This window comes from Bufo bufo, chromosome 8 (assembly GCF_905171765.1).
Source record: "Bufo bufo chromosome 8, aBufBuf1.1, whole genome shotgun sequence".
Taxonomy (NCBI): domain Eukaryota; kingdom Metazoa; phylum Chordata; class Amphibia; order Anura; family Bufonidae; genus Bufo; species Bufo bufo.
The window spans coordinates 125181889-125204841 of NC_053396.1; the positions used below are offsets into that span (position 1 = coordinate 125181889).

Here is a 22953-nt window from a genome sequence, read left to right on the forward strand (position 1 = left end):
CGCAGTGTACAAATGGCCTCATGTTCAAGTTTATAAATTATGCTTAGTAGTAATACAGGTGAAACTCAGAAAATTTAAATATTGTGCAAAGTTCATTTCTTTCAGTAATGCAACTAAAAAGGTGAAACTAACATATGAGATAGACTCATTACATGCAAAGCGAGATATTTAAAGCCTTTATTTGTTATAATTTGGATGATTATGGCTTACCGCTTATGAAACCCCAAAGTCACAATTTTGAGGTATCCTTTGCTCCGGGGGTATGAATTAATTAGCTGAATAGAGTGTGACACTTTGAGCCTAGAATATTCAACCTTTTCACGAAATTCTAATTTTAAGCTGCATTAATGCAATTCCTTTTAATTTGCATTACTGCAATAAATGGACTTTTGCACGATATTGTAATTTTTCGAGTTTCACCTGTATATCAATGCATGGCACAGCTGTACTGTGTGGCCGTACGTGCCAGAAAAATCTGATGTGGTTTTGGCTGGGTTTTGCTCTCAGATTTAGTCTCATTCAATAAGACTATTCTGCCCATTATGGTGTCCTAGTGAAAACCATACCAAGAAAAGACTGGTCCCTTCTTCACACAGTTTGCAAATCCACGCAGAAATTATTTGCGACAGTATGTATGGTAGTGCACATTCCCAATCTGCTGGAGTCCGTGCACAAAATCTGCCGTGTGAACAAGCCGTTAAGGCTCTCCTGGCAATCTGCACATGTGCACCTGCTTGGCTGGAGGCTATGAAGTCATATGGTTATATCACAAGGATGCTGAATGTGATATCAGCTTGATTGCCAGAGGCAAAATTGCTGCAAAATAACTGGGTCAAATCAAGAAAGAGATAGTGTTTTGCTTAGGGTATCTGTCACCAGATGCTGCTCTCAGATAAATGACACATCCTGGTGTACAAGAAGGATTCCGAACCTAGTTGTATTAATAGACATGACGGGCAAATAGCTTTCTTACCATTCTCTCTGCATTTTACTCAGTCCCAGATAAATTTTTACTTCCTTCTTTGGCGGAAGGCTTTTTTCAACTTCAGCTTTTATACGACGCAAAAGAAATGGCTTTAAAACCTGTGAAAATGCATAAAGTCATAAGTATGTTCAAAATCAAGATATAAGAAATCTTACCGTCTACAGACAGTACCATACTTACTGCATGAAGTCTTTCGACAAGCTTCTGATCCCCAAGACAATTGTTGGTGTCAAACCAAGAATCAAAATCCTGTAAAATAAAATAAAATGTTGATGGGACATGTGACCGATGGGCGTGGTATCACGAGCCTAGGAAGAGTCTGCAGTGATTGCCTGAGTGCCAACTAGCTTCCAAAAGCTGATCAACGAGGGTGCTGAGAGTCAGGACCCCACCGATCAGATACTGGGGACCAAAGCTGAGACAAGCTCTTTGATATTTGCTAATATATTTCCTTTATGATGGTGAATAATCAAACTTAACAGCATGAAAATGAAATCTCCTATGGGACCGGGCTCATTTTCACCTTAAGGACCAGGCCATTTTTTGCAAATCTGACCAGTGTCACCTTATGTGTGAATAACTTTAAAACACTTTGACTTATCCAGACCATTCTGAGATTGTTTTTTCATCACATATTGTACTTCATGACACTGGTAAAATAGAGTCAAAAAAAATCTTTTTTATTTATAAAACAATACCAAATTTACCAAAAATTTGCTAAAATTTGCAAATTTCCAAGTTTCAATTTCTCTACTTCTATAATACACTGCTTAAAAAAATAAAGGGAAAACAAAAATAACACATCCTAGATCTGAATTAATTAAATATTCTTCTGAAATACTTTGTTCTTTACATAGTTGAATGTGCTGACAACAAAATCACACAAAAAAAAAATGTAAATCAAATTTTTTAACCCATGGAGGTCTGGATTTGGAGTCACCCTCAAAATTAAAGTGGAAAAACACACTACAGGCTGATCCAACTTTGATGTGATGTCCTTAAAACAAGTCAAAATGAGGCTCAGTAGTGTGTGTGGCCTCCACGTGCCTGTATGACCTCCCTACAACGCCTGTGCATGCTCCTGATGAGGTGGCGGACGGTCTCCTGAGGGATCTCCTCCCAGACCTGGACTAAAGCATCTGCCAACTCCTGGACAGTCTGTGGTGCAACGTGACGTTGGTGGATAGAGCGAGACGTGATGTCCCAGATGTGCTCAATTGGATTCAGGTCTGGGGAACGGGCGGGCCAGTCCATAGCATCAATGCCTTCGTCTTGCAGGAACTGCTGACACACTCCAGCCACATGAGGTCTAGCATTGTCTTGCATTAGGAGGAACCCAGGGCCAACCGCACCAGCATATGGTCTCACAAGGGGTCTGAGGATCTCATCTCGGTACCTAATGGCAGTCAGGCTACCTCTGGCGAGCACATGGAGGGCTGTGCGGCCCTCCAAAGAAATGCCATCCCACACCATTACTGACCTAATGCCAAACCGGTCATGCTGGAGGATGTTGCAGGCAGCAGAACATTCTCCACAGCGTCTCCAGACTCTGTCACGTCTGTCACGTGTGCTCAGTGTGAACCTGCTTTCATCTGTGAAGAGCACAGGGCGCCATTGGCGAATTTGCCAATCTTGGTGTTTTCTGGCAAATGCCAAACGTCCTGCACGGTGTTGGGCTATAAGCACAACCCCCACCTGTGGACGTCGGGCCCTCATATCACCCTCATGGAGTCTGTTTCTGACCGTTTGAGCAGACACATGCACATTTGTGGCCTGCTGGAGGTAATTTTGCAGGGCTCTGGCAGTGCTCCTCCTGTTCCTCCTTGCACAAAGGCGGAGGTAGCGATCCTGCTGCTGGGTTGTTGCCCTCCTACGGCCTCCTCCACGTCTCCTGATGTACTGGCCTGTCTCCTGGCAGCGCCTCCATGCTCTGGACACTACGCTGACAGACACAGCAAACCTTCTTGCCACAGCTCGCATTGATGTGCCATCCTGGATAAGCTGCACTACCTGAGCCACTTGTGTGGGTTGTAGACTCCGTCTCATGCTACCACTAGAGTGAAAGCACCGGCAGCATTCAAAAGTGACCAAAACATCAGCCAGGAAGCATAGGAACTGAGAAGTGGTCAGGTCACCACCTGCAGAACCACTCCTTTATTGGGAGTGTCTTGCTAATTGCCTATAATTTCCACCTGTTGTCTATCCCATTTGCACAACAGCATGTGAAATTGATTGTCACTCAGTGTTGCTTCCTAAGTGGACAGTTTGATTTCACAGAAGTGTGATTGACTTGGAGTTACATTGTGTTGTTTAAGTGTTCCCTTTATTTTTTTGAGCAGTGTACATACTAATACCTACAAAAATAGTTATTACTTTACATTCCCCATATGTCTACTTCACGTTTGGATCATTTTGGAAATGACATTTTATTTTTTGGGGACGTTACAAGGCTTAGAAGTTTAGAAGCAAATCTTGAAATTTTTCCGAAATTTTCAAAAACCCACTTTTTAAGGACCAGTTCAGGTCTGAAGTCACTTTGTGAGGTTTACATAATAGAAACCACCCAAAAATTACACCATTCTAGAAACTACACCCCTCAAGGTATTTTACAAATGTCGTTAACCCTTTAGGTGTTCCACAATAGTTAATGGCAAATGGAGATATAATTTCAAAATTTTCGATTTTTTGGGCAAATTTTCCATTTTTTCCAGTAACAAAGCAAGGGTTAACAGCCAACCAAAATTCAATATTTATTGCCCTGATTCTGTAGTTTATAGAAACACTCCATATGTGGTTGTAAACTGCTGTACGGGCACACGGCAGCGCACAGAAGGAAAGGAACGCCATATGGTTTCTGGAAGGTAGATTTTGATGGCCTTTTTTTATGACACCATGTCCCATTTGAAGAACCCCTGATATACCCCTAGAGTAGGAATTCCATAAAAGTGACCACATCTAAGAAACTACACCCCTCAAGGTATTCGAAACTGATTTTACAAGATTTATTAACCCTTTAGGCGTTCCATAAGATGTAATGGAAAATGGAGATAAAATTTCAGAATTTCACTTTTTTGGAAGATTTTCCATTTTAATAATTTTTTTCCAGTAACAAAGCAAGGGTTAACAGCCTAGGATACATATGATAGGGTACATATGATTTTTGGTTGCTCTATATTACACTTTTTGTGAGGCAAAGTAACAAAAAATTGAAATTTTGAAATTTCATCTCCATTTGCCATTAACTCTTGTGGAACAATTAAAGGGTTAACAAAGTTTGTAAAATCAGTTTTGAATACCTTGAGGGGTGTAGTTTCTTAAATGGGGTCACTTTTTGGAGTTTCTACTCATGGGGTGCATCAGGGGGGCTTCAAATGGGACATGGTATCAAAAAACCAGTCCAGCAAAAACTGCCTTCCAAAAACCATATGGCGTTCCTTTCCTTCTGCGCCCTGCCGTGTGGCCATACAGCAGTTTACGACCACATATGGGGCATTTCTGTAAACTACAGAATCAGGGCAATAAATAATGAGTTTTGTTTGGCTGTTAACCCTTGCTTTGTTATGGGAAAAAAAGGATTAAAAAGGAAAATTTGCCAAAAAATAGCTGTTTTGGCACAGTTTTTATTTTTTATTATTCACAGCGTTCATCTGACAGGTTATATCATGTGCTATTTTTATTGAGCAGGTTCTTACGGACGCGGAGATACCTAATATGTATACCTTTTTGTATTCATTTAGGTTTTACGCAATAATATCATTTTTGAAACAAAAAAAAAAATCATGTTTTAGTGTCTCCATAGTCTGAGAGCCATCGTTTTTTCAGTTTTTAGGCGATTGTCTCAGGTTGGGTATCATTTTTGCGGAATGAGATGACGGTTAGATTGGCACTATTTTGTGGTGCATTTGACTTTTTGATCGCTTGCTATTACACTTTTTGTGATGTAAGGTAACAAAAAATATATAGCTTTATTTTTTAAACAAAAAAATAAACATGTTTTAGTGTCTCCATAGTCTGAGAGCCAGTTTTTTTATTTTTTGGGCGATAGTTTTATGTAGGGTATTATTTTTTGCGGGATGAGGTGACGGTTAGATTGGCACCATTGTGGGGGGCCTACGCCTTTTTGATCGCTTGGTGTTGCACTTTTAGTGACGTAAAGTGACAAAACAAATGTTTTTTAGCACAGTTTTTATTTTATTTTTTTGACAGTGTTCACCTGAGGGGTTATGTCATATGATATTTTTATAGAGCAGGTTCTTACGCACGTGGCAATACCTAATATGTATACCTTTTTTTTATTTAGGTTTACACAATAATATCAATTTTGAAACAAAAAAAAATCATGTTTTAGTGTCATAGTCTGAGAGTCATAGGTAGGGTATCATTTTTGCGGGATGAGATGACGGTTTGATTGGCACTATTTTGGGGGGCATACGACTTTTTGATCGCTTGCTATTACACTTTTTGTGATGTAAGGTGACAAAAAATTGCTTTTTTGACAACGTTTTTATTTTATTTATTTTTTACGGTGTTCACCTCAGGGTTTAGGTCATGTGGTATTTTTATAGAGCAGGTTCTTACGGACGCGACGATACCTAATATGTCTACTTTTTTTTTTTTTTACGTTTAACATAAAAAAGCATTTTTGAAACAAAAAAATGATGTTTTAGCCTGAGAGCCATTGTTTTTTTATTTTTTGGGCCACTGTCTCATGTAGGGGCTCATTTTTTGCGGGATGAGATGACGGTTTATTTGTACTATTTTGGCGTACATACGACTTTTTTGATCACTTTTATTACCTTTTTTGAGAAGTAAGGTGGGCAAAATTTCAATTTCATCATAGTTTTTATTTTTTATGGCGTTCACCGTGCGGGGAAAGTAACATGACCATTTTATAGATCAGGTCGTTACGGACGCAGTGATATCACACATGTGTAGGAGATTATTATTATTTTTTTTTTTAATCAGTGATAAATGTGTTTTTTTATTTTTAAATTTTTTCACTTTTTTTTTCATTTTTTTGACCCAGACCCACTTTGTTCTTGAAGATCAAGTGGGTCTGATGTCTTTATAATACAGTACAGTACACTATATAGTGTACTGTACTGTATTTTCACTTTACAAAGTCTGATCAGACTTCTGCCTTTAGCAGAAGTCTAATCAGCACCTTGGACAGCAGGAAGTCTGTGAAGGCGTCCTGTTGCCATGGTAACCATCACTCGCTGCCACAACAGAGCAGTGGGTGATGGGGAGGGAGGGGCGTCCCCTCCCTCTCCCATCGGGGGGTGAAAAGGCACAGCAGCCCCCTATGGGAGCTCCCTCCCTGTTAACCTCTTCCATACAGCGGTCCCTACGGACCGCGGCATGGAAGGGGTTAAACGGCTGACATCTGTGCCAGCAAAACCGCAGGTCACAGGACCTCTCTTGGCATTGACCCAGGGTGCCTGCTGATTGATTTCAGCAGGCACCCAGTTCCGATCATCGCCCGCCGCGCGGCGGTGATCGGAACGACATAGGACGTACCTGTACGCCCTGTGTCCTTAAGTACCAGGACATCAGGGCGTACAGGTAGCCCTGTGTCCTTAACAGGTTAAAGAGGCAGCAGACACATGCCTTTTCATAGAAAAAAACAACACTGCATGGTATGGAGGTTATCTTGGTGTAATATAAAGAACAGATGTAATATACTAATTTCTTCTAGAAAAGAAAAGTGTGTGCTAGGAAGCCTTACATTATTACAGGATGTTTTATGACTGCCTGTGTCTGCTACTCACAGTCTGACATAAATGACACCCTATATTCCTCTGATGGCCTTATGAAAAGAGCTAACTTAACTGCCCCATCCCTTCTATGTTCAAGTATCGGACCATTCCTACTCACAAAGGGCACAATTCTGCTCATAAAATTATATAAGTTAATTGCTGTTTAAAGGGCATCTGTCATCAGATTTTCACCCACCATACACAATAAGGCATTTGTAAAAGGTTGTCAATGGTGTGGTCAGTACGGCTCATAAATGAATGACTACTCACGTTTGCAGAGTTGAAAACATCAGGTAGAAGGAAATTAAGTAATGCCCATAATTCATGGAGGTTATTCTGAAGAGGCGTGCCCGTCAGTAGTAAACGGTTTGTGGTCTTAAACTCTCGAACAATCTCAGACAGCTAAAGAATAGAGCAAAAAAACACATAATCCCAGTGTACAGTGGTGCCTGTTACTTTTACTATTGTTCACATCTGTATACTTTCTCTCATTCTTGTAACACTTTAAGAAAAAGCTATGCAGTACAAATAAACGCATACAAAGGGGTCCTCTTACCACATGTTGCTTTCATTTATACACTGAGCAGATGGCAGATCTCCCTTACCTGGTCTGCACTGCTTCAACTCTGCATTCTCCAGCTCTGCTGAGTGAGGGAGCGTCTGCCAAGCGCAGGGACAGGGAGAAGTGCACACAGCCCAGGCACTGTTATCAGCTGCTGGGGAGGACCTGGCTTTAATCATTTACTTACAGTCCCTGGCTGTCAGTAATATGAGCCTGCACGCTGCGTGCTCCGTCTATCAACAGATAGACGGATCATGCCTACCAACCTGATTTTAAGCAGAGGTAAAAGTAGGCAGTACAGGGAACAAAAATGTGGAATTAAGGGGTAATTGAATACACAGTGAAAAGTTGAAATAGGGCCACCAAGGTGATATTAATCACCACAATCCAATACTCAAAAAAAAATAAAAAATACGACAGTTATCCTTTAAAAAAATACATACATTTTTTTCAGGTTTAAAGAACAAAGTGGTAATTGTTGAATTTTCCAGTTGGGACCTGTATTTACTGCGAGAACTGACATAGGCGCTGATTATGGTAGGTAAGCCTCTGATTAGATCTGCACTGTGGCTTCCACCCCAAACAACGTCCAGCTAATTTAAAGCTCCTCTCCCCAGCTAGCTACATAGGCACTCCCCCTGTTGCTGCTTTGACATGCCTATCTGCAGTGCCACAGTGGACCACTGCAAACTGCAAAGGGTTAATTATCGCTTAAAGGGTTAATTTAATGTTACTGCGTTAAATGTTGTGATTTAATGTTGAAGCACGTACAGTCAAGTCCATAAATATTGGGACATTGACACAATTGTAACATTTTTGGCTCTATACACCACCACAATGGATTTGAAATGAAACTAACAAGGTGTGCTTTAACTGCAGACTGTCAGCTTTAATTTGTGGGTATTTACATCCAAATCAGGTGAACGGTGTAAGAGTTACAACAGTTTGCATATGTGCCTTCCACTTGTTAAGGAACTAAAAGTAATAGGACAATTGGCTTCTCAGCTGTTCCATGGCCAGGTGTGTGTTATTCCCTCATCATCCCAATTACAATGAGCAGATGAAAGGTCCAGAGTTCATTTCAAGTGTGCTATTTTCATTTGGAATCTGTTGCTGTCAACTCTCAAGATGAGATCCAAAGAGCTGTCACGATCAGTGAAGCAAGCCATCATTAGGCTTAAAAAACAAAACAAACCCATCAGAGAGATAGAAAAAACATTAGGCGTGGCCAAAACAACAGTTTGAAACATTCTTAAAAAGAAGGAACGCACCGGTGAGCTCAGCAACACCAAAAGACCCGGAAGATCACGGAAAACAACTGTGGTGGATGACCGAAGAATTCTTTCCCTGGTGAAGAAAACACCCTTCACAACAGTTGGCCAGATCAAGAACACTCTCCAGGAGGTAGGTGTGTGTGTGTGTCAAAGTAAACAATCAAGAGAAGACTTCACCAGAGTGAATACAGAGGGTTCACCACAAGATGTAAACCATTGGTAAACCTCAAAAACGGAAGGCCAGATTAAACAACATCTAAAAAAAAAGCCTTTACAGTTCTGGAACAACATCCTATGGACAGATGAGACCAAGATCAACTTGTACCAGAGTGATGGGAAGAAAAGAGTGTGGAGAAGGAAAGGAACTGCTCATGATCCTAAGCATACCACCTCATCAGTGAAGCATGGTGGTGGTAGTGTCATGGCGTGGGCATGTATGGCTGCCAATGGAACTGGTTCTCTTGTGTTTATGGATGATGTGACTGCTGACAAAAGCAGCAGGATGAATTCTGAAGTGTTTTGGGCAATATTATCTGCTCATATTCAGCCAAATGCTTCAGAACTTATTGGACGGCGCTTCACAGTGCAGATGGACAATGACCCAAAGCATACTGCAAAAGCAACCAAAGAGTTTTTTAAGGGAAAGATGTGGAATGTTATGCAATGGCCAAGTTAATCACCTGACCTGAATCCGATTGAGCATGCATTTCACATGCTGAAGATAAAACTAAATGGAAAATGCCCCAAGAACAAGCAGGAACTGAAGACAGTTGCAGTAGAGACCTGGCAGAGCATCACCAGGGATGAAACCCAGCGTCTGGTGATGTCTATGCGTTCCAGACTTCAGGCTGTGATTGACTGCAAAGGATTTGCAACCAAGTATTAAAAAGTGAAAGTTTAATTTATGATTATTATTCTGTCCCATTACTTTTGGTTCCTTAACAAGTGGGAGGCACATATGCAAACTGTTGTAATTCCTACACCGTTCACCTGATTTGGATGTAAATACCCTCAAATTAAAGCTGACAGTCTGCAGTTAAAGCACACCTTGTTTGTTTCATTTCAAATCCATTGTGGTGGTGTATAGAGCCAAAAATTTTAGAATTGTGTCGATGTCCCAATATTTATGGACCTGACTGTATGTCTCTCTGTACTGTGTATACCTAACAGCAATGTATGGGCAATATACAGTTAAAATTGGCAGACTAGGTTAGGTTGCCAGGGTGATGGACTTAGCTTCCCCCCTCGTTAGTGAGTCTTAGTTGAGCAGGAGCTACAAGAATGATGTGTGTGTGAGAGTTCCTGGAGACTAGGCCCAAGTCCAGAGAACCTTTCTCTCTGAGACTTTTGAGTACCCCTGAGAGAAAAAGACCATCCATGTTAGAAGGTCTAGAACCACCATAAAGGCAGTGCAAGATAACAACAACAAGGTATTCGCTTGTTTATGGCAGACATTTTTTGTTGCTGTGGAAAATAAATATTGCCTCGGTGTCCACCACACTCTCAAATGGACTGGCCATCCATATCTAGAATCTGCAGTCCTCAGCCCAGGAATTGCAGAAAGGGTTAATAAGAACAGAACAGAACAAATCTTGGAAAGATTGCAAAGTGTACTTAGAGAGAGACTAGGAGTACTACTACCATCATTACTGCCTATACACAGCTAGTGGGAAAAGCACTACACTGTAACATACTTTGGAACTGTGCCTATGCTGCTATAAGTACTACTACTCCAATCATCAAATCAGTAAAGATAGATTTTATTTATTGCAACCAATAGGCCTAGTTATTGCCTCCATCCTTGTGCAGGCCTTTGCATCTGCCTTCCTGCCCTGCACCCAGCCATATATCTAACATTAAGAGCACCCCAATCACCACCAGGCAGGAGCCCCCAAAAAGCCCAGGGTATGGACCGAGGGAGGAAAGGGTGCATCTTCTATTCACTGCATGGCCCCCGGGAGCAGCAGAGTGGGAAAAGCCACTGTGAACTACTCCTATCAGTGCCAAAACTACCACTCCTATCCTCCTGTCCACCACCTACGCAGGCTCGGAGTTGTTAAAAGAACCTCTACCTCACTGGTTCAACCCCCCCCAGAACATGATCATGTTCTTAGCTGCAGCAGAGATGTGCCCGAATACTGCATGCGACTGCTGTGCTGAACCAGAGGGAAAAACTGATTCAAAATCAACGGCGCTGTCTACCCTGTTTTGTACTTGGTAAACCTTCCTGCCAGAGGATCGGTATACCCAATGTTTTTTTAACAAAGAGGGGACAGCACCCATAGGTCTGATGCAATTATAGGTAGTTTTATTGGAAGTCGGCCACCATCAGGTGTTCACATATAAGAAACATATCAGGCAGTGTTTGGGTTTAGCATGAATGGCCTTTGTCAAGCTTGTATGGTACATAGTTTACTCAATCATAGTTCATGCCTTCTGTGTATGTAGAGGAAACATGCTAGGTAATAAGGTCCTGTTTGTACTGCAACATTTGTAAGGGAAAAGGGCAAAGAGTAAAGTGGGCTGGCAGACACAGAGACCGGTGGCCGACGTGGCTGCTCCACTGTATCTGTGGTACAGCAGACAATGATAACAATTGCCTGCTAGCGAATAAGCAAGAAGTCTGCAGCAGAAAAAGTTTAAAAGAGAATGTACTAAGAGGTTCCTGGAGGTATGCTTTAATTGTATTGTCCGTCTGTATAAGGGCTCATTCACACGACCGTGCCGTGTTTTGCGGTCCGCAAATTGCGGATACGCAAAACACAGATGCCGCCTGTGTGCCTTCCGCAATTTGCCCATTATAGAAATGCCTAGTCTTGTACGCAAAATGAACAAGAATAGGAAATGATCTATAATTTTTGCGGGGCCACGGAACGGAGTGCTGTCCCCATCTTTTGCGGCCCCACTGAAAAGAATGGGTCCGCACCCGAGCCACAAAAAATGCGGCTCCGATGCGGAACCAAACCACGGTCCTGTGAATGAGCCCTAAACCACACATTTCAGAATCATGTAACTGACCTTAGATTTTTCATTCTTTATTCTGTGTGCCTCATCGATAACAAGGTATCTCCAGTTGAACTTCTTAAAAACAGATTTTTCCCGTATGACCATTTCGTAGGAGGTAACACAAACATCCCACTCTCCCGGCATCATAACATCTCGTATGAAAGCAGCCTGTTACACAAAAAGAAACATGAAGACCTTGAAGACTGAGAAAGCAGTAAATTTCACATTTGAATACTGTTATTTACAAGGGTTTTCCAAGACTTTAGGAATGATGACCTATACTCTGATCGGTGGTGGTCCAACACCCGGGACTTGCGACGATAAGCTGTTTGAGAAGCCACCAGTGCTCCTGTGAGCGTGGTGGCCAACTCCATGCTTACCAAGCACACTGCCACATATTGTACAATGGCTGTGCTTGGTATCAAGTGAATAGGGGCTGAGCTGTGCCTAGGCCACGTGACAGATGAACGTGACGTCACTGGCCTAGGGAAAGCCGAGAGAAGGCCATGGCACTACTGCAAGCGCCGCTGCCTTCTCAAACAGCTGATTAGCGGGGGCCCCACTGCATATTAAAGGAAAGACAAAGTGAAAAAGAATAAGATAATGCTGTAACACAGAGATGTTGCTTTATGATCTAGTAATGGATAGCATATCTCTCATTCATTAAATATACCAGCAGATGACACACAGTAGATCGTAATCTATTGGTATATCTCAAAATGAGGTCACCAAGATTTCTCCTCCTGCCTTGAGAGGTGCACATAAACCCTCAATAGCTAAAAACAATCTCTCCCAACTCACCCCATACATGTACACACTTGGTTCTGCTGTCAGAAACCTCTGGTGACTCATTTGCCGGGAAAACGAAAGGATCAGGGCATAAAAATTCAATGCACCCGATTCTTCCATCCCCTGACATCATCTGTTGGGGAAGTGGTGAATGGTTTGTGTGCTGGCACACGGTAGGGTACTTCTTTGGCGCACAAAAAACGACCTCAATTCGGGAACTTTTGGTGTAATGGCTTTTTATTGTGCAATGGACAACCCGTTTTGGAGTTTATAACTCCTTTCTCAAGTCTAAAAAGATACAACAAAAAATGCCGAAGCCAAATGTATCCCCACATAATTAGAGGGGTATATACGTGCATTATACAGTAAAAAATTTGAGGGGTATGTACGTACCTTATACAATAAAAGATATATATTTATATATATATATATAAAAAATTATAATAACTGTGGTTTACAGAGAAGAATAAAATGTGAGTGCCAGTTTAAACTAAAATAAATAAATCAATTAAAAGGAAAGAGAATCAACAGATGTTTGGTATCACATGTTGCATATTGCGCGTATAAGGTCACTCATGGACCCAGTGATGTCTAATAAATTCTGCTCGCATAAAGTTTGCGTACTCCAGTGTGTCCTAAATGAACGACATTATTATATAGGTAGATATATATATGGCATAAAAGGAAGTCCCAGTGCTGGACCATGATATGTAAAGGAACATCCTGATGTCCCTAGTATGATGCTTTTATGGTGGCGTGTATTGCGGTAATATGTAGTGGAGTGTATCAGAGGTTATTTCCTGGACCGATCTGTACAATGTGGTGTATAGGTATGCAGGACAGAGGGAAATGGGAGGTTTACCTTGGGGGAGTCAGCAGCAAGGGTGGCCAGATGGCTGCTGACGCCCCCAAGGTAAACCTCCCATTTCCCTCTGTCCTGCATACCTATACACCACATTGTACAGATCGGTCCAGGAAATAACCTCTGATACACTCCACTACATATTACCGCAATACACGCCACCATAAAAGCATCATACTATGGACATCAGGATGTTCCTTTACATATCATGGTCCAGCACTGGGACTTCCTTTTATGCCATATACAGTACAGACCAAAAGTTTGGACACACCTTCTCATTCAAAGAGTTTTCTTTATTTTCATGACTATGAAGGCATCAAAACTATGAATTAACACATGTGGAATTATATACATAACAAACAAGTGTGAAACAACTGAAAATATGTCATATTCTAGGTTCTTCAAAGTAGCCACCTTTTGCTTTGATTACTGCTTTGCACACTCTTGGCATTCTCTTGATGAGCTTCAAGAGGTAGTCCCCTGAAATGGTCTTCCAACAGTCTTGAAGGAGTTCCCAGAGATGCTTAGCACTTGTTGGCCCTTTTGCCTTCACTCTGCGGTCCAGCTCACCCCAAACCATCTCGATTGGGTTCAGGTCCGGTGACTGTGGAGGCCAGGTCATCTGGCGCAGCACCCCATCCTTCATGGTCAAATAGCCCTTACTTTCAAAGTTTTCCCAATTTTTCGGCTGACTGACTGACCTTCATTTCTTAAAGTAATGATGGCCACTCGTTTTTCTTTACTTAGCTGCTTTTTTCTTGCCATAATACAAATTCTAACAGTCTATTCAGTAGGACTATCAGCTGTGTATCCACCTGACTTCTCCTCAACGCAACTGATGGTCCCAACCCCATTTATAAGGCAAGAAATCCCACTTATTAAACCTGACAGGGCACACCTGTGAAGTGAAAACCATTTCAGGGGACTACCTCTTGAAGCTCATCAAGAGAATGCCAAGAGTGTGCAAAGCAGTAATCAAAGCAAAAGGTGGCTACTTTGAAGACCCTAGAATATGACATATTTTCAGTTGTTTCACACTTGTTTTTTATGTATATTATTCCACATGTGTTAATTTATAGTTTTGATGCCTTCAGTATGAATCTACAATTTTCATAGTCATGAAAATAAAGAAAACTCTTTGAATGAGAAGGTGTGTCCAAACTTTTGGTCTGTACTGTATATCTACCTATATAATAACGTCGTTCATTTAGGACACACTGGAGTACGCAAACTTTATGCGAGCAGAATTTATTAGACATCACTGGGTCCATGAGTGACCTTATACGCGCAATATGCAACATGTGATACCAAACATCTGTTGATTCTCTTTCCTTTTAATTGATTTCTTTATTTTAGTTTAAACTGGCACTCGCATTTTATTCTTCTCTGTAAACCACAGTTATTATCATTTTTTATATATATATATAAATATATATCTTTTATTGTATAATGTACATACATACCCCTCTAATTTTTTACTGTATAATACATGTACATACCCCTCTAATTATGTGGGGATACATTTGGCTTCTGCATTTTTTGTTGTATCTTTATAGACTTGAGAAAGGAGTTATAAACTCCGAAATGCGTTGTCCATTGCACAATAAAAAGCTATTACACCAAAAGTTCCCGAATTGAGGTCATTTTTTGTGCGCCAAAGAAGTATCCTACCGTGTGCCAGCACACAAACCATTCACCACTTCCTCCACAGTCCCTAGGAGTTCTTGGCAACTCCATCCAAAGGGACCGAACGGGTACTGGCAGCACCGACCCCCCTCTCTCCGTGTATCTGCCCTTACGGACGTTGTGCCCACACGCACAACACCAAAAGGTGAGCATACTCCATACATTTCGCTAAACCAAACTATCGTTGCCTACCACCCTATGAGCGCCTCTCACCATTTTTCTCTTGCCATAATCATCTGTTGGGGGACAGTCGAGAGGCTATACCAAGGATGGGCAAACTGAGGCTCTTCAGCTGTTGTAAAACTACAAATCCAATCATGCCCTGCTGTAGGTTGATAGCTGTAGGCAGACTTGGCATACTGGGAGTTGTAGTTTTACAACAGCTGGAGAGCCGCAGTTTGCCCATCCCTGGGCTATACTAAATGTTAGACTGTCTACAGGTCCTCCTGAATGCTGCAGGTTTGGCTGACAATAGTATAACATGTAAGGGGCTTCAGCACATAAATAGGGGAGCCGCATCCTCACAGATTTTTTAGATCAGTGTGCCTGTCACCATCTTTTTCTAGTGAAGTTATTGAGGAATCATATAGAGACATGACTTGTGCTATAAGCTGGTATTGCACTGGGACAACTACAAAAGACACATGGAGTAAGATTGCAGCAGCATGCTCCTGTGCCACAAGTATCTGTCACTATTTCACTAGTAGATCACCTAATTCAAGATTTAAAGTAGGCTCCCTCCTGAAAACAAGATAAGCTATGTTTCATTGTTACAGATAGTGTTTAAAGAGGATCTGTCACCACAAAATGCAGTGTGATCTGCAGGCAGCATGTTATAGAGCAGGAGGAGCGGAGCACATTGATACATATTTTTATGGGAAAAGATTCAGTAAAACTTGTAATTTAAACATTTAAATCTCTGCAATTTCTGACTTCAGTTGTACACAGGGGAGGTGTTATCACTGATCGCATTCTTTGTGTAAGTGTGTATACAGAGACAGCTGTCAGTCACGGATAGCTGTACACAGGAGTGGTCTTAAATTCAGAAAGAGAAGAGATATAAATGTATAAAATTACAAGTTTTACTGAATCCTTTCCTACAAAACAATATATTAGTCTACTCAGCTCCTCCTGCTCTATAACATGCTGCCTGCAGATTGTACTGCATTTCATGGTGATAGGTTCTCTTTCATATATTGACATAGGTGATAAGGGTCCATCTAGGGCAGTGATGGTGAACCTTTTAGAGACAGAGTGCCCAAACTGCAACCCAAAACCCACTTATTTATTGCAAAGTGCCGACATGGTAATTCACCCTGAATACTACAGTCCAGTATAGCATATCTTCCATGTACTTTATCATTTAGCTATAATACCCTGCCTACATTCAGTGTGCTACCTGCGCTGTTCATAGTGCGCCCTGCGCTGATGAATGGCAGGAAAAGTCTATGGCATATTGGTACACCACAGACTTATTACAGGATGTGGGTGCCCACAGGGAGGGCTCTGAGTGCCACCTCTGGCACCCGTGCCATAGGTTCGCCACCCCTGATCTAGGGTAACCTATTTTCTTACTGTGTTGATCAAAGGCAAAAACTGCTATAAGAAGGTCGCCAACTACTCCATATTAAACATGTCTAATGCAAGATGAGTAATGCTGTATTTACACGAACACTCGTTCCTGATAATCTGCCTTCATAAAAGTGCTGCAGATCACCCAATAAAGGAGCAAAACGCTTGTTCATCGGGTGAAAAAGTTGTGCATGTGGATGCTTAAATTATCATTTCTTTTTTGTATCAGATAATTTTTATTAACGATTTTCCTTTTATACAAAAATAAACATGGCATATCAGCAGCGGATACAATAAGCGGTACAGGTAATCTATTTGGACCTGTAGAAATTTATCTAGACATTTTCCAGAAGTAATAGTACAGGTTACATGTCAAGGCCCATTCATCCATATTTTAATATTAACAGTAACTACCCCACCCTTAAACCATCCCACCCACCACCAACCCCGGCGATGAAACGGGCACAGCAACCACAATAAAGATATATTGTATTGGAACACCAACAGACAAACTCTTGATACACTAAGTATGGGTTTCATGTCCATTCGCTTCAAGACCAGGTCGACTCGCCAATTTTGCATTCTACATTGTGGGATTCATATAAGGAAGTCCTGCATCTACACCGAATTCTGCGACCCTTCCTCCCGAAAAAAATTCCACAGCCATGAGCCCTGTTATACCACAATGGACCTACATTCAACCCATTTGTCCCATATTTTGTTAAACTTAGCCAGACATTGCCTTTTAAGATAAACACCCTTTTCTAGGCGAAGGATCTCGGTCATTCTGTTCAAAAATTCAGCCCTAGTTGGGGGTTGGGGTCTAAGCCAGTGTTTAGCTATTAATTTCCTGGCCTGAAAGAGCAAGCGCTGCACTCCGGTGCGTTAGTGTCGGTTATTAATGTCCAATATTCCCAGTACACATGTCCTCGGACCGGGCGAAACCGCAACCTGATAGACGTCCTTGATATCTGCTAGCACACCCGACCAGAAGTTTACAAGCCCCGCACACTCCCACAACATGTGCAGCAAGGATGCAGGACTCACTCCACATCTAGGGCATGAAGCATCATTCCCAACACCAAACTTGAACAGAAATGCCAGAGTTCTATATACCCGGTGGACAAGAAACAACTGAGACATACGCTGGCCCTCACATAATGATAACTGAGGTGTCAAGGCTAAAACTGCCTTCCATTGGTCTTCTGATATTGGGCCAACCTCTCCTTCCCACCTTCGCTTGACCACTAATGTATCTTGTTTCACAGATTTCACAAACAAGTTCATATATATGATATTAAGCCACTGGAGGAGTCACTTGCTGAAACAGTGGGACTGTTGTGCATGTAAGCGACATAGATTTCGCCTGAGCCTGGAATGTGTGCCGTGCCTGCAAGAATTGGTAAAGGCCGTATGAGGCAGGGCAAAGTCGTCCCTGAGCTGTTCAAATGCTTTGAACGCCCCATCTCTCTGCAGCTGATACAGAAATGTCACGCCTTTCCGTTCCCAGGGCGAAAACTCTTCTAAGCGAAATATCTCAGGTAGCAGGGGATTTTTCCACAGGGGAGTGACCTGAGTGAATCCCTGTACAGACAGCAAATCCCGACACTTATGCCAAATCTTATGTATCAGATTAAGTGTAGGGTGTCTCCCCAACTTGTCAGAGAGGCCATTTTGTTCCAATAGGACCATCGGTGAGTCATCTTCTATAATGTGTGCTATTGGCCGGGCAGATGCGATATCCCCTGGGGTCTCTCCCACCCCCTCAGCTGCTGCAACTGAGAGGATATATAATATAGCCATGGATTTGGAATGGATAGGCCAGGGCTCGACAAATCCCAGGCGCCAGGTCGCCATGGCGACCAGGAATTTGGTCCTGGCGCTTGGGTATTTGTCAGCCCGTTTTCAAAGATGCGCTCTCGGCGCGCACCATGGTTTCCTGAGCCGGCACAGTGGAGAAGGTGAGGAGTCCCTCCCCACTGTGCGCGGCTGCCGCTGACCACCAATGAGAACAGAGTAGGAGGAGGAGGGGAGGGACTGTGGCCACTGCGCCACCAATGAATGCCTGAATACCAATGTGCCGGCCATATCCCGGCCCCTATGACTGCACGCTGTGATCCGCGCGATTAACCCCTCAGTTGAGGGGTTAATCGCGCGGATCACAGCGTCCTGTCAGAGGTCGGGTGCCGGGAATGTTTGTCTGCATTGGTGGCAGGGGGCAGTTCCGATCGGAGTCCCAGCAGTGTAATGCTGGGGCTCCGATCGGTTACCATGGCAGCCAGGAGTCACGCTACTGAGGTCCTGGCTGTGATGGTATGTTAGTGATCAGCATTATACTCACGTGCTCCGTGGCCGCCGGGCGCTCCTTCTTCTGTCTGTGCGGCTCATTGCTAATGCTTATAGCATTAGCAATGCGCCGCACAGACCTATGAGAAGAAGGAGCTCCCGGCGATCGCGGCGCACGTGAGTATAATGCTGCTCACTAACATACCATCGCAGCCAGGACTTCAGTAGCGTCCTGGCTGCCATGGTAACCGATAGGAGCCCCAGCATTACACTGCTGGGACTCCGATCGGAACTGCCCACTGCCACCAATGATTAATAATGGGGAGGGAGGGGGGGTGGGTTTGTTACCAGAGGGGGCTGATAAGAGGGAGAGGCTGGATGGGCTGATCAGAGAGAGGGGGGCTGATCAGAAAGGGGGTGGGGGGGGGGGGGCTGATCAGAGGGGGGGCCTGATCAGAGGCTGGAGGGGCTGATCAGAGGCTGGAGGGGCTGATCAGAGGCTGGGGGGCACATGATAGGCTGGCTGCCATGGTCAGCTCCCTGCTGTTATGTGCACAAAGCACAGGGCAGCAGGGAGAGTGTAAAGTCCTATTCACCCTAATAGAGCTCTATTAGGGTGAATATGACAAGGGTTCTAGCCCTTAAGGAGGCTAATAGTTATTAAATAAAAAGTAAAAAAAAAAAAAGTTTAAACACCCCCCCCCCTCAAATATAGAAAACAATATATTGCGATATATATCGCATATTGTACATGCTTAAAATTATATCGCAATATAGATTTTATGACGCGGCTCCGCCTGGCTCCTAAATTTTTTAGTTGGCTCCTAAATTCCAAGGAAATTTGTCAAGCCCTGGGATAGACCCCCTGCTTCTTTTTGTCTCTGTAAAATATCCAGCCGGATCCTGGCTCGTTTCTTACGCCAGATCAAGCTTCTAAACATTCTATCTATCCTGAAAAAGATTCGTTGTGGAATCCAGACAGGGGAATTGTGCAAGACATACATAAGCTTTGGCATGAGAATCATTTTAAGGAGATTGCTCCTACCTATTTCAGACATTGGTAGTTTGCACCACGCATTGATTTTTTCACCCATTTATTCAGAAGCGATTCTATATTGTTTTTCACGTAGTGCCCAATGTTTGTTGAGACCACAATTCCCAAGTACTTGAATTTGTGGACAACCTGCAGCTGAGTGTATAAAAGGGAGAAATCAATTTATGCAAAGACCAGACCTGTCTCTGAAATCCTGTATAAGAGACATGATAGGGCCCAGCGACTGCTTCACATTGCCCACATATATGAGCATGTCATCTGCATAAATAGACACCCTCTCCTCTTTGGCTCCCATAGGGAAACCCACAATTTTTTCAGAGGATTGGAGTAAAAATGCAAGCGGTTCAATCGCGATGGCGAATAAAAGAAGGGATAACGGGCACCCCTGACGTGTGCCTCTGCCCAACCCAAATACCTCTGATGTACCACCATTAACTTTAATCCTAGCTCTGAGATCGCGGTATAGTAGTTTAACCCAGGATATATATATGTTTCCAAAGCCCATGACACGTAATACTTCCCAGAGATAGTTCCATTCCACACTATCAAAGGCTTTGGCCGCATCCAGAGATAGTATGGCCCGATCTCCTACCGATTCTGCCCTCCTCTGGCCTCCTGAGGTTTATCGAGGTGGATTTGTCAGGCATGAATCCTGCCTGATCATTATGGATGATAGTTGAGATAACAGCCTGTAGCCTATTTGCTAGGACCTTTGCCAATATCTTAACATCGGAGTTTAATAGGGAGATTAGTCTATACGAATCAATGAGGGTCGGGTCTTTCCCAGGCTTTGGTAGTACAACCACCACTGCCTCCTTCATTAAAGCTGGCAGTTCCCCGTTTTGAAAGGCTTCATTAAAGACAGAAAGAAGTTGTGGTAATAATAGTTTGGTATATTTAAAAAAAAAAACTCTGCCGGTAAACCATCTATCCCGGGAACCGTTTCATTCGGGAGTGATTTAACCCCTTAAGGACTCGGCCCTATTTCACCTTACGGACTTGGCCATTTTTTGCAAATCTGACCAGTGTCACTTTAAGTGCTGATAACTTTAAAACGATAACTTTAAGTGCTGATAACTTTGACTTATCCAGGCCATTCTGAGATTGTTTTTTCGTCACATATTGTACTTCATGACACTGGTAAAATGAAGTTAAAAAAAATAATTTTTATTTATAAAAAAATACCAAATTTACCAAAAATTTCAATTTCAATTTCAAAGTTTCAATTTCTCAACTTCTATAATACATAGTAATACCTCCAAAAATAGTTATCACTTTACATTCCCCATATGTCTACTTTATGTTTGGATCATTTTGGGAATGATATTTTATTTTTTGGGGATGTTACAAGGCTTAGAAGTTTAGAAGCAAATCTTCAGGTCTGAAGTCACTTTGCGAGGCTTACAAAATAGAAACCACCCAAAAATGACCCCATTCTATAAACTACACCCCTCAAGGTATGCAAAACTGATTTTACAAACGTCGTTAACCCTTTAGGTGTTCCACATGAATTAATGGGAAATAGAGATACAATTTAAAAATTTAACTTTTTTGGCAGATTTTCCATTTTAATATTTTTTTTCCAGTTACAAAGCAAGGGTTAACAGCCAAACCAAACTCAATATTTATGGCCCTGATTCTGTAGTTTACAGAAACACCCCATATGTGGTCGTAAACTGCTGTACGGGGACACGGCAGGGCGCAGAAGGAAAGGAATGCCATACAGTTTTTGGAAGGAAGATTTTGCTGGACTGCTTTTTTTACACCATGTCCCATTTGAAGCCCCCCTGATGCACCCCTAGAGTAGAAACTCCAAAAAAGTGACCCTATTTTAGAAACTACGGGATAGGGTGGCAGTTTTGTTGGTACTAGTTTAGGGTACATATGATTTTTGGTTGCTCTATATTACACTTTTTGTGAGGCAAGGTAACAAGAAATAGCTGTTTTGGCACCGTTTATATTTTTTATTATTTACAACATTCATCTGACAGGTTAGATCATGTGGTATTTTTATAGTGCAGGTTGTAATGGACGCGGCGATACCTAATATGTATACTATTTTTTTATTTATGTAAGTTTTACACAATGATTTCATTTTTGAAAAAAAAAAAATCATGTTTTACTGTCTCCATAGTCTGAGAGCCATATTTTTTGCTGTATTTCAAATGCATGATTCAAACCCCTGTATGTAGATGGGTATCTCACAGGGCCTTAACCAGTGTAGGCCTGAAGTAAATATATCTCTGCACAAAATGGCTGTATTTCAAATCCCTGAATCAAACCCCTGTATGTAGAGGAAGTATCTCACAGGGCCTGAACCAGTGTAGTTTTGGGGCGATTATCTTAGGTAGGGTCTAATTTTTTGCGGGATGAGATGACGGTTTGATTGGCACTATTTTGGGGTGCATATGACTTTTTGATCGCTTGCTATTAAACTGTTTGTGATGTAAGGTGACAAAAAATGGCTTTTTTTACACTGTTTTTATTTTTATTTTTTTACGGTATTCACCTGAGGGGTTAGGTCATGTGATATTTCTATAGGGCAGGTTATTACAGACGCGGCGATACCTAATATGTATACTTTTTTTTATTTATGTAAGTTTTACACAATGATTTAATTTTTGAAACAAAAAAATATCATGTTTTAGTTTTTACATAGTCTGAGAGCCATAGTTTTTTCAGTTTTTGGGCGATTATCTTGGGTAGGGTATGATTTTTGCGGGATGAGATGACGGTTTGATTGGCACTATTCTGATGTGCGTATGAGTTTTTGATCGCTTACTATTACACTTTTTGTGATGTAAGGTGAAAAAAAAAGGCTTTTTTTACACCGTTTTCATTTGAATTTTTTTACGGTATTCACCTGAGAGGTTAGGTCATGTAATATTTTTATAGAGCAGGTTATTACAGACGTGGCGATACCTAATATGTATACTTTTTTAAATTTACTTAAGTTTTACACAATAACAGCTTTTTTAAAACAAAAAAAATGATGTTTTAGTGTCTCCATATTCTGAGCCATAGTTTTTATTTTTTTGGGCGATTGTCTTAGGTAGGGGCTCATTTTTTGCGGGATGAGGTGACGGTTAGATTGGTACTATTTTGGTGGGCAAACGCC

At 42.0% G+C, this 22953-nt stretch overlaps 1 protein-coding gene across 1 annotated transcript in view; it reads right to left on the reverse strand.

The window, feature by feature from the left end:
- The window catches only part of SMARCA1 (SWI/SNF related, matrix associated, actin dependent regulator of chromatin, subfamily a, member 1), a 213767-nt gene that overhangs the window by 132048 nt on the left and 58766 nt on the right, over nt 1-22953 (reverse strand). The window contains exons 7-10 of the mRNA XM_040442707.1: nt 11599-11754; nt 7015-7146; nt 1166-1234; nt 974-1083 (exon numbers count right to left, since the gene is read on the reverse strand). Of these exons, the coding sequence (XP_040298641.1) occupies nt 974-1083; nt 1166-1234; nt 7015-7146; nt 11599-11754 (467 nt within the window). The remainder of the gene's footprint in view (nt 1-973; nt 1084-1165; nt 1235-7014; nt 7147-11598; nt 11755-22953) is intronic.